This window comes from Ochotona curzoniae, unplaced genomic scaffold, assembly GCF_017591425.1.
Source record: "Ochotona curzoniae isolate NIBS_2020 unplaced genomic scaffold, NIBS_Ocur_1.0 contig_523, whole genome shotgun sequence".
NCBI lineage: Eukaryota > Metazoa > Chordata > Mammalia > Lagomorpha > Ochotonidae > Ochotona > Ochotona curzoniae.
Genome location: NW_024466459.1, coordinates 189,111 through 201,576, shown reverse-complemented (window position 1 = coordinate 201,576; position 12,466 = coordinate 189,111). Strand labels below are relative to the sequence as shown.

Here is a 12,466-nt window from a genome sequence, read left to right as displayed (position 1 = left end):
ATGTAACTGAGAAAACAGGTAAGGATGCCAACTCATAATTTACAGAACACTTAGCCACCAACAGGCAAAGAGAGAGATTCTGGACAAGTAAGGGTCAAAACTCGAAGGTATCAGTTTTATCTTTCTCAAAATGCTTTTTACTTACTTCTGTAAGCCTTTACTCCATCCATCAACCTGTTTTTATACACCCTTTGATGATCTATAAGATAAAGTCAATTTATTTAATAAAATTCGTTTGCTTAAACATTGCTTCACTGCTTCACATCACATACAAACATTACTGCATGCCCCTCTTACCACACACTGTGAACACTGTCATGAATAGCTCACTTTGTAACATCAATAGCTTTGTCTTTAAGAAAAATAGTAGATGTGTATATAATCTCTACATTTGAAGTGAATGTAGCAAAAATGTTAAAACGTTGCTGATTTCGAAAACTAAAAAAATGTAAAAAGTATAAATCTAGAAACAGTAAATTTCTAACTACCTGCAAATTTTTATAAATTTTTAAAAGTATAATCTAAAGAAGGCACCACAGAAATTACTAAGAGTCAGAGGGTTAACTGTTTACTCTTTCCCATATTATTTCTATTAGTAGAACTCCAACATGAAGATCACCTTTTCCCCCTTCCCTTTTTCAAGGTGTATCTTCCTTCTTTCTATGTCTTTCCTGATTACAAACATTTCTTGTCTTAGTTTTAGGCTTGTTATAGATATTGGGGTGAATGTTTAAAATGATTTATATATATCACTTCCCCAATGATAATAATGAGAATATTATCATCCAAATTAAAATTAAAGGTAGGAAGGATAGAATAGTCTCATATAAGAATTGATTTTTCTATACTTGTTGTTTTCTTAATTTTTAGTAGAAGGTTATGTATACTTCTGAAATTTTATCTGCATAACTCCAAAGCCCAGAACTCTCTGAAATCGGCTGCCACAGCTGAAATGCTCACCGTCCAGTGGCAGTGTGTCCACTAGTTCCCGGTTTTCCTCGTTTGTTAGTTCAATACCCAACTCATTCAGATACAGTTGTGTGTCACTGGCATTAATCTTCTCACCTTTAAAAAGATGAGATATTGGAAAGGCTCCATTTCTTTTTTTTTAATGTTTATTAAGAAGAAAGCTCCATTTCATACATAATAATTCTAATAATAAAACAACAATTTATTAAATACAAGAGATATAATTGCAGGTGAACAAAAAAAAATCAATAACACTTATGTAACTATATCATGAAAAACAAAAATAAAAAAGACCTAAATTGCAGAGCATCACAAGAAGGAGCTCAAAATAGAACACATCACCTTTAATGCTGGTCAAAGAACGCTCTTAATAAAACGCTCTTTAAATAGTAGAGTTAGCCACTCAGTCCATAACGCAAGAGATTGCTTAAGAACAAAAAACAAAAACCTGATACTTCATGCCTGGTGTGATAGTCTAATCCTCGCCTTGCATGCCCAGATCTTTCCATATCTCTCTGTGTATCTGCCTTTCCAATAACTTCCCAAATTCCCTGATACTCCTACAAAAGTAGATAATCTAAAAATCCATCTATATTCTTTTTTTTTTTTTTAAAGTAAGTGGTTTTTTTTTTTATTATTTTGTTATTGGAAAGGCAGATGTACAGAGAGGAGAGACAGAGAGGAAGATCTTCCATCCGATGATTCACTCCCCAAGTGAGCGCAACGGGCCGATGCTATGCCGATCCGAAGCCAGGAGCCTCTTCCGGGTCTCCCACGCGGGTGCAGGGTCCCAAAGCTTTGGGCCGTCCTCGACTGCTTTCCCAGGCCACAGGCAGGGAGCTGGAAGGGAAGCGGGGCTGCCGGGATTAGAACCGGCACCCATATGGGATCCCGGGCGTACAAGGCGAGGACCTTTAACCACTTGCGCCACCGCGCCGGGCCCCATCTATATTCTTAAAAATAAATATCATTGGTACATTGTTCAAATAACCTTTGTTTTTCATTTGCAGAATACAGGATATAGAACTAAAGTACATGTACATACAATAATGGATCTTGATTTTTATCTTTTCATCTTGACTTCTTACCAGAAAATAAGCTGGCTGCATTCATTAAGGAATTTAGTGAAATCTTTCCATTATCTGAAATCGAAAGTATAAATCAGACATACACATAATTATGGCCTTGAAAATCGGATTGTATTCTTCCATAACCTCTAAGTTGTTCTCATTTTCAGAGGACAGTGGCAGTTTTTTAACTTTTCTTGCATTCTATGACCTTAGAGAATTCTGAGATGCTCAAGTACGCTAACTTGGCTCTCAGAGTCTTTTCATAAATGGTCATTTTGATCTCACTGACATCCCTTTGGAGAACTATTTCAAGTCAGGAAGCACTGAGTCCCTGTTTCCACTCTTCCCTCGTATTCACTTACATGTAATAAATGAAAACAAGGTCACTTGTATTTGTATTTACTTGTCAAACAGTCCCAAATTCTTTTTTCTTTCTCATTTGGCTTTATAAATCCCTGACACTTTCCAACATCAATTTCCTTAACTTCCACTAATTTCTTCTGAAGTTTCTCTTTGCTTTTTCTTGTTAAATATAAATGTACCCATTCTTGCATTGTTCCTCTGTCAATATTGAGTTTAATAATCAGAAGTCACATTTTCATCCTTGACGATTATTCTTACTCTCTAAATGAAACTGAACTCTAGTACTCTAAGAAGTTCCTTTCTCAGGAAGACTTCAACGATTCTTCTGAAAGGAAATGGGATACTTACCGTCAACTTGCAAATGGTTCCGTAGATCTTTCATTTCTTTTTCTTCAAGTTCATATTCCAAGTTTTCCAGAATGGTTCCTAATTTATCTTCAATGACTTTCCCACCTTTAAAAAGAAATATATAAGATAAAAATATGAAATTATGCCTAAATTAAAAAAATTATAGTTATTTCCATGCACCTAAGCTTCAGTATGAGAGGTAAAAGAAAATTTGCAATTGGGCATTCAAAGTCAACATATAATCAAAATGTCAGGCGAATGTTTAAAGGTTTGAGAAAAAAGAGTATCTTCTTATACTTTACAAGATACACTGCTAAATTTTTTAGAAGACAACTGAAGTAAAGAAAATTCATAAGGTTTATTATTTATTCTTCATTTGTGATTCATGGTTGGGAATAAGCCAGAAACAACAGCCATAATTGTGACTGCTTTCAAGTTTGAAAATTATCTCTACAAATTTAGAGGTTATCTGAGCTTGAAATATAAGTTATAATGGAGGATAAACAGATTAACAAATTAACTGTTAAATATAGCACAGTGGTTAAGAATGTGGGTTCAAATTTTGTCTATTCCCAGGATCAAACTGTGTGACATTAGGTAAGTGAATCATCTCCTATGTGTGAAATAGTTACAATGAAATTACTTTATAGTACGTCTATGAAACCTGAACAAATTAATAGTTTTAGAAGGTTGTTTGATATTACACTCAAGAGAAATGAGCTATTTGGGGGATCAGCATTGTTGTATAGTGCGTAAAGACGTTGCCTGTGAGAGCAGCATCCCATATAAATGCCAGTTTGTGTCCTGGCTGCTCCACTTATAATCCAGCTTCCTGTTTATGGCCTAGGAAAGCAGTACAGGGTGGCCCCTATGTTTGGGCCCTTGCCACCCATATGGGAAATGTGGTTGAAGCTCCTGACTCCTGGCTTTCACCTGTCCAGCCCTGGGCATTGTGACCATTCGAGGGAATGAATTAGAGCGAACGGGAGAGCTCTCTCCACATCCCACCTCTGTAACTCTAACTTGAAATAAAAACAAACTTAAAAATAATAAACTATTTTTATGATTATGTAATAGCAACAATTTTCTAAGAAGGAATTGAAAAGCTCACAGATCTCAGTTTTGCTGGAATTCTTGCTATGCTGATCACTTACCATAGAAAGTCTTTAAACCTTTTAGCAATCGATTTTGATACACCTTTCCATCAGCTGTAAGAGGAAACAAATTAACTGATGTTATTATAGAGGAAATGATACAGCAACTCATTGCTAAGTCAGTACTTTCAAATGATTTGTCGTCTGGATTTATCCAGTTTCTCATCCACACATCTGTCTCTCTTTCTTCCCTCTGCCCCATTCCTTTCCATTCCTTAAAGATTAAAGTGAAGAAATAGAGAAAGTTCTAAATTTACCCGTTTTACTATGCCCAAACTTTTTAACCTCCTTTTCGGCACTTTTCAATCCTGCTGCTGTTGCATAGGTATAGGCTGACATTCTGAATTTAAAATCTTTAATCAATAAAAAAATTCATTTATTTATGCATTTTACATTTTCCTAACATATATTAAAAATGTATGCTCAATCTTAATATAATAAGTTCACTCCCTACTATATTCTCTATTACGGCAAGGATTTTTCATTGTCATTTTAGAAATATCCAATAAACATGTTAAATACAAATATAAGTGCAGTAAGTGTTAAAAAATATTTCCCACCTCCACCAAATCATACACATAAATAAATTCCACTGTAGACCAAAGTTACATAAAAAACACTCACAAGTAAATGGTAGAGTTTTCAGCAGATTCCAGCGTTCCTGAGGTGTGAGTTCTATCCCTATGTTTTTCAAAATACCATCTACTTCGTCAGTATTGATCCTAGGTCCTTTAAAACGAGGGAAATGGTGACTAATGAAAAAACACTTAAGAATAAAAACGACTTAAAACTTTTTAATTGTAGTTTTAAATGGTCAAAGTGCTGAGTAGTTAAGACTCTGAAAGGCTGTCAGAAGGACTGAGAGAACTCAATTTCCTAATTCAAGAGAGAACAGCCACTGATGCTCCAGCAGTAACGGGATCAGCCAGCATGCCGAACTGGGGCTTGGTGAGGGTCTGGGGTGAACATTACATAACTGACTACTCCGACAACTCTGAAGACAGACAACATCCTATTGCTTTTTATAGGCCTAGGTGATAAGGTGATTTATTCCTAAAAACTATCAATTATTGTGATAAGATAATCACAATATTCAATATTAGATCACCAGATTCAACATATTAGCAATAAAAGGGTATGTCTAAAAATTAATAGGAAAATGGAATTAAAAGATAAAATGCATTGTCTATGAATCTTTTGAAGTTCCTTCATGTACCAAGTAGCCTAACCTGTCTATACGAACATAATGAGATTCAGGATATTAAAAAGCACAACAGAAAGTGTTAGAATTTTGCTAGTTATAATAATTTTCCCTTAAGCCTTTCACTCACCTGTAAAGAACTTTGCATTTTCTACAATGTCACTCAGTTTAACTGTGTTTCCATCTGTAAGATAAGGGACAAATGAGACCCTGCCATCATAATGACTCAGAAAATATGCTATAAAGAACCTGTATTGTGGAAGACCACACAAAAATCGAGTTTACTCAGTTTTTTAAAATAAATGTATCCATTTTCATCCACAATAAGCATGAGATTTAAGAAAGAAGATTAAAATATGATAATTATAAAACACTGAACAAATGACAGAGCAATATACTAAATGCTACATGCAATGGGACTGGGAAGTTTTACAAACACTACTTGACTGCTTTCCATTTGGCCAATTTCACAGTAGAATCCAGGACTAGTCTTACGTTTGGCCATCTTAGTACAAAAGATTTAAAGACAATATACAAGGGTATTTCAAAAATTTTGCTCCCCAAATGATCGCAGCATCCAAGTCTGGGCCACGTTGAAGCCAGGATCCAACAAATGAGTGGCAGGAGTCCAAGGACTAGAACCGTCTTCTGCTGCCTTTCCAGGTGCATTAGCAGGAAGCTGGATTAGAAGCACAGCAGCCAGGATTTGAATCAGCAAGCTGATACTGGGCACCAGCATTAAAACAGCTTTGCTCACTATAACACAATGTTTGGCCCCAAGAGAAAATATCTTCAAGAGCTGATTATATCATGAGTTGACCTCATGAATGGACTAACGTCACTCCACAGGTTGAGTTTGCTATTGTGAAGTTTGATTTGTTACAAAAATGAGTTCATGGATGAATGTTTGTTGAAGAAATTAAGATGAAGCTTGGGGGACTGGCACAATAGCCTTGGTGTCTAAAGTCCTCGCCTTGTATGTGTGCCAAGACCCCAGATGGACACCGGTTCATGTCCTGGCTGCTCTACTTCCTATCCAGCTCCCAGCTTGTGACCTGGGAAAGCAGTTGAGGACAGCCCAAAGCCTTAGGACTTTGGACCTGCGTGGGAAACCCATAAGAAGCTCCTGGCTCTCTCAGCTTTGGATCAACTCAGCTCTGACTATGTGGTCATTTGGGGGGAGTGAACCAGTGGATGAAAGAAATCTCTTTTCTCTCTCTGAAAAATCTGTCTTCCAAATAAAAAGAAACTAATCTTAAAAAAAAAACACTAATGTATGACTTTCCCCAAGAATTAATACTAGTCTGTGATTCAGTCCTTCAGGATGCAATTCAATTTTGTTTCATATTTTTATGATATCAGCAAATATATTAAATAGTTTCATCCATAGAACATTTTTGATTCTTTATTAACAATATCTATTATCTAATTTTTTTAAACCCACCAAATCTATTTTTATTTTTATTCTAATCCTGGCAGCCCCACTTCCCTTCCAGTTCCCTGCTTGAGGCCTGGGAAAGCAGTCGAGAATGGCCCAAAGGCTTGGGACCCTGCACCTGTGTGGAAGACCCAGAAGCTCCTAACTCCTGGCTTCAGATCGGCTCAGCTCTGCCCGTTGTGGTCCCTTGGAGAGTGAATCAGAGGATGGAAGATTTTCCTCTCTGTCTCTCCTCCTGTCTGTATATCTGACTTTGCAATAAAAATATATAAATCTTTAAAAAAAAGTAAGCTCACAAATTCAAAAGATTTTAATTCTATAATGGCGTTGTATAAATCTCTTATGTCTTTAATATGAAAACTTAAGACAAACTAATTAAAATAATAAGGACAATACTTTGTTAATAAATATGTAATTAAAAATAGGTAAATTGTGACATCACCATTCAAAATTTAAGGTGGTAGTGGGGTTAAGGTTCAGACTATTTTTCTTAACCCAAGTTAAGTTAACTAACTGAATATAACCTGTTCTAACTACAAAGTTTTAAAATATATTTGAATATGATAAAATAGATGTATGATATAATATACCATATATTACATTTATATGATAAATATATATTGTAAAGTTTTAAAAATATATGATTCCCATGAAAAACACTACAATAATCCAACCCAAAACAGCTATAAGGAATGAAAATACAGTATTGGAGAAAATCATTAGCCAAAAAGGCAGACAGTAAGACAAAAACAAAGAATTTATAAAAGAAAATGAACACAAAAGCAAAAGCTAAATAGTAGTGGTAAGTCCTATGTACCAATAATTACTTTGAACGCAAATGAATTAAATTCTTTAAAGACATCCATCCATGTACTGCCTACTAGAAATTCAGTTGACTCACAAGCAGACAATTAGATTGGAAATGAAGGGATGGAAAATATATTCTATGCAAATGGAAATCGCAAGAGAAGCAGGACACCTACGGAGGATAAAAGGCAAAAGCACCAGCTCACCGGTAACCGGCAGGTGGTTCTTCAGATCTTCAGCCTCCTCTTCCTCCAGCTCATATCCCATGTTTTCCAGGATGGAATCCATTTTGGAGATGGAGCACTTCCCACCTTATAAAGTGATGACAAATAGGAGCTGACAGCTAAGAAAGATCCTGGTTATATTTATGTAGCAACTACAATTGGATGGGATGAATCTACTGCACAACAATTAATAAAAATATTCAGCACTACAAAGAGACATAGGGAGGAAGCAGGAATATGATACATTCAGCCAATATCAGTTCGTGCAAATGCCTAATATACATTTTGAAAAGGCAGAGTTTAAAAAAAATTTAATTGCATACAACATAAGCTATAGATAGTTTTACCAACATATTAATTATACACTACATATGTATCTTTTAGGCAAACAGTGTTGCAGATAATAATCGTAGTTCTGGGTAACAAGTAGGGTTTGAAAATGTGTTAGAGAATATCAACACATTATAGTTGGATCTAAAAAAACCTACAGGCTATTGGGAGAATCAGACAAACTATAGTTATTTTGCAATGATGAAGTTTTTTTTTTTTTTTTTTTTTTAGTTAGGGTAAAACATACAGATCTCAGTCGTATTTGCATTCTTGTTGGGATTTGCACTTACCTGGAAATGCTTTTATATTATCGAGCAATATATTTTTATATATCCTTCCATCATCTGTAAAACAAGTCACATGCAAAGCAAAAAAACCCTAGTCAGTTAAAAAAAAAAAGAGCAAGAAGTACATAATTTTCAAATGCAGATTTTAAAAACTTATATTCCTATATTTCCCATTTATACACATCTCTTCATAAATAACTCCAGAGATGATGAGGAAAATGTCCTGAATGTGGATGCTTTGTTCATTTTTATATGCTGTTTACCCACTTTGAATTTCCCTTTCCCGTCTATCGCTTGCTAATTCAGCTTTCCTTTCCTTTTAGCCGTCCTTAAGCTTTGAAAAAATATCTGTGTACAAGATATCATAGCCTTTCAAAACTACAAATCTGAATATGAAAGGCATAATTCACTTACAACTAAGAGTTTATTTTTTCTTCTAGACTTCTATGCAGAGCAGTATGGATCGTCCTGATGGCATCTTCACACCTCACACGGGGATGCATGCCACAGTAGTGCATGGAACACTTACCAGTAATTGGCAACATTTTCAGCAGTTCCCAAAGCTCCTTATTCGTGAGCTCTATCCCCATGGTTTTCAGTACTGTTTTCAGGTCTTTGGTTTCAATTTCTCTTCCTTATAAAAGATGGAAATGGTGAAAGTGAGATTTCTATACTGATTCTAAACAAAAATAAATTTAATCATGTGCAGTACCATCTTTAGTTTTCAGATGAAGGGTACAAGATAGAAGTTATTTATTTAATCTACATAAAGCACTTATAATTTTCTTAATGACATAAGAGCTATTAAGCCAGCTCATAGGAAAGGAACACATAGGAGTCCCAGTGACTTAACTATGTATAGACTATCACCTAACCAAGATCAAATTACCATTAGGGAAGATCTGCATTATTCTTTGCTTTTCCTTAATTACAAGATGGGTTATAATCATGATCACATTATTTTATCCTCCTGTTAGTGTCGTTTACTGTGTTAAAGTAGATTTCAAATAAAATATTCTGATTAATGTGCAGGTGTATTGCCTGTGTGCCATGCGAAATGAGTGACAAACAAAATGGAGGTTTCAGAGTATACACAGAATATATATGGTATAGAGATACAGCACGATAACATTTCTGCTATAATTCACCCCGTGAAATCTCTATATCATTAAACTAGCACATAAGCAATTAAAAACGCAGAAGTATGTCAATGATAGAATAATAAAACACAGCTTTAAATATGTGAGTGTGAAGTATTCACATTTCATTTTGCACATTAACATAAACGTCTGCTCACCTGTGAATTCCTTTATTTCTTCTAACAGTTTATGCAGATCAGGAATACCAGAAGCTAAAAAATAAGGCACAATTCATACATACACAATTATTTACTAATTCAGAAAGAACACAGCAAAGGGATTTTATCATGATTTGTTCTGAGTTATAGTTTAATGACATACACAGATGAGAATAATCATGAAAAAGGAAAATTTATTCTCTAATCCTATTTCATCATTTATTAATTTTTAAAGTTGTATACAGCTTTATTTTTAATTAATTATTTTCTTAAATTTATTTTTCTTGGAAAGTCAGATTTACAGAGAGAAGGAGAGATAGGAAGATCTTCCATCCTCTGGTTCACTCCCCAAGTGGCTGTAATGGCTGAGCTGAGCCCATCTGAAGCCAGGAGCCTGGAGTTTCTTCTGGGTCTTCCACATGGGTGCAGAGTCCCAAAGCTTTGGGCTGTCCTCTATTGCTCTCTCAGGTCACAATTAGGGAGCTGGATGGGAGGTGGAGCAGCCAGAATATGAACTGGCACCCATATGGGATGCTGGTGTATGCAAGGTAAGCACTTTAGCCACTAGGCTACCATGCTGGGCCCCTCATTATTTATTCTGACTTCTTCTTTCAATCTCTAAACCACCACACACCATGAAATTTTTCCCTCCTCAGACTTGTTCTCTCTCTCTTTTTGAAAAAACTTATTAAAATATATTTTTATTTTTATTCAAAAGGCAGAGAGTTGCAGAGAAAGAAACAAAGACAGATCTTCCATTGCATGTTTACTCTTTATATGACTGCAACAGCCTGGGCCAGGCCAGGAGTCAACAGCTTCATCTTGGCCTTCCAAGTGGGAGCAGGGAGCTAAGCACTGAACCACCCTCCATTGCTTTCTCAGGCACATTAGTAGGGAGCTGAGTGCAAGTGGAGCACCTGTGACTCGAATGACACCCATGTGAGAATGTCACCTTGCAGGTGGAGGCTTAACACACCACGCCACAACACTAGCTCCATAACGTGATCTTTTGTATCTGACTTATTTAATTTACCATAATAGTTCTGTGGTTGATTTATTCTGTAGCATGTATTAGTGTTTCATTCCTTTTGATGGCTGAGTAACGTTCCGTTTAACAGTGCTATGGATTGAATTATTTCCCCCTTTTCTCCATTCATATGGTGATCTTTCTTGTTTGGAGATAGAGTCTTTAAAGAAGTAATCCAGGTAACATGAGATCACATGGAAGGGTTCTCCAATAATGCCTGTCCCCTTTCAGAAGAGATTAGGAAACAGACAACACAGCGTGACAACCACGTGAGAACAGAATGAGAAGGCGAGCACCCAAGGAAAGAGGCCTCAGAATAAACAGTGTTCTGACAGTGTGAACTGGAACTTCTAGCCTCCACAGTGGTGAGAAAATAAGCTACTTTGACTGTGGTGTTTTGTAAGGCCACTTCAGCAAACAGATTCGTAAGGATACACACATTTTGCTTATCCATGCATCAGCTTATGGATGTCTATTTGTGTCTACCTTTGAGCTAGTACGGATAAAGCTACTGTATTTACGTGCCTGGTATTGTAAGTGTATATACCTTGCATAGATCTATGGTATATGTTGTTCAATTTTTAGTAGATACTGACAAATGTTTTCCCAAAATGGTGGTTGTAACAATTCACACTTTCATTAGTAGTGTAGATATTTTAGAAGGAAGAGATATGTTGCAGTACAGTTATAGTAGGAATCTTCAATGTCCTCCTTCAAAAATAGACTGCAAAGGCAGAAAATCAAAAAGGAATTCTAAAGCATATTTAAAAGGATTATTCACTATGATCAAGTGGGATTTATCTCTGGGATGCAAGGATGGTCAACCTATGCAAATCAACCTGATAGACCATACGAGTAAGATGAAGGAAAAGCCCAGAGATTATCTTAGTTAATTTGGAGAAACTTTTGAGAACATTCTACATCTCTCATGGTCGAAAGAAAATCCTCTCAATGAATTGGCTATAGGAGGAATATACCTCAACATGACGGAGGCCATATTTGACAAGCCCAAAGCTAAATCATACTCAACTATGAAAAGTTGAAAGATTTTCCCAACACAATATTGGAAGACGTTGCTGGTGCAATTAGGAATCAAAGAGGTCAACACTGTAAGTTCTTAGATAAGAACCAAAGTGGAGTGAATTCTCCTTGAAAACTATGATTAAAGTCTTAGGTTTTAAGATGCTATTCAGGTTTAAAAATGTGTTTTAGAATTTACTTTTCAATTTCTCTTTTTGATTCATCTGTATAATATGTCTTGGTAAATAAATTATATTAAAAAAGAAAAAAGCAATGAATAACAGGACATCTTTGGTATAATATAAAATAAAATATGTTGTCATGAGAAATTCGTCTAGAAACAGATTAGACATTCACGGGAATCATTTTCCTGACATAAGAAGCAATCAAAATTTGGAAAGATGTATAGTAATGGTAAAAGCATGAGACAGCATGAAAAGGACTTGGAAAATAATCGATTCCTTGAAGAAATACTTTCTCATTAAGGAAATTGATAATTGTTTGTATTTCCTGCCACTCTGTCTTCAGTTAAGGTATGTGTTACCTGATAGACATTTTAAATTTTAATAATTTTATATTCCTTGACAGGGCAACAATAATGCATATTGTGGCACAAGATAAAGAGTGGGACAAAAAGACAGGTGAGTTAAAATGTAGCTGTATCTTCCAAAAAATATTTACTGTGATTTTACTTGGTGCTGAATCAAATGAATCAAGCTTCTGATTTCAGAAATTTGGCTAATTTTATCTGGACAATTCAAGATATAAATGATAGAAAGTGGTTTTTATAAATTTGGGGAGAAGGAAAAATCCATTCTTTTGGTTGTAAAAATGTCATTGTTGATCTTTAAAATGAACCAATGCCTTTTTAGAAGGATTACAGTAGCAATTTCACCCTTTATAAAAACTTACCTTTCTGAAAAAAGATTTT

General features: G+C 35.3%; 1 protein-coding gene across 1 annotated transcript in view; it reads right to left on the bottom strand.

Moving 5' to 3' along the window:
* EFCAB13 (EF-hand calcium binding domain 13) overlaps window positions 1–12,466 on the bottom strand; it is a 191,792-nt gene that overhangs the window by 29,367 nt on the left and 149,959 nt on the right. Inside the window, exons 80-90 of the mRNA XM_040989343.1 lie at window positions 9,489–9,542; window positions 8,721–8,825; window positions 8,195–8,248; window positions 7,557–7,661; window positions 5,236–5,289; window positions 4,529–4,633; window positions 3,905–3,958; window positions 2,751–2,855; window positions 2,058–2,111; window positions 961–1,065; window positions 146–199 (exon numbers count right to left, since the gene is read on the bottom strand). Of these exons, the coding sequence (XP_040845277.1) occupies window positions 146–199; window positions 961–1,065; window positions 2,058–2,111; window positions 2,751–2,855; window positions 3,905–3,958; window positions 4,529–4,633; window positions 5,236–5,289; window positions 7,557–7,661; window positions 8,195–8,248; window positions 8,721–8,825; window positions 9,489–9,542 (849 nt within the window). The remainder of the gene's footprint in view (window positions 1–145; window positions 200–960; window positions 1,066–2,057; window positions 2,112–2,750; window positions 2,856–3,904; window positions 3,959–4,528; window positions 4,634–5,235; window positions 5,290–7,556; window positions 7,662–8,194; window positions 8,249–8,720; window positions 8,826–9,488; window positions 9,543–12,466) is intronic.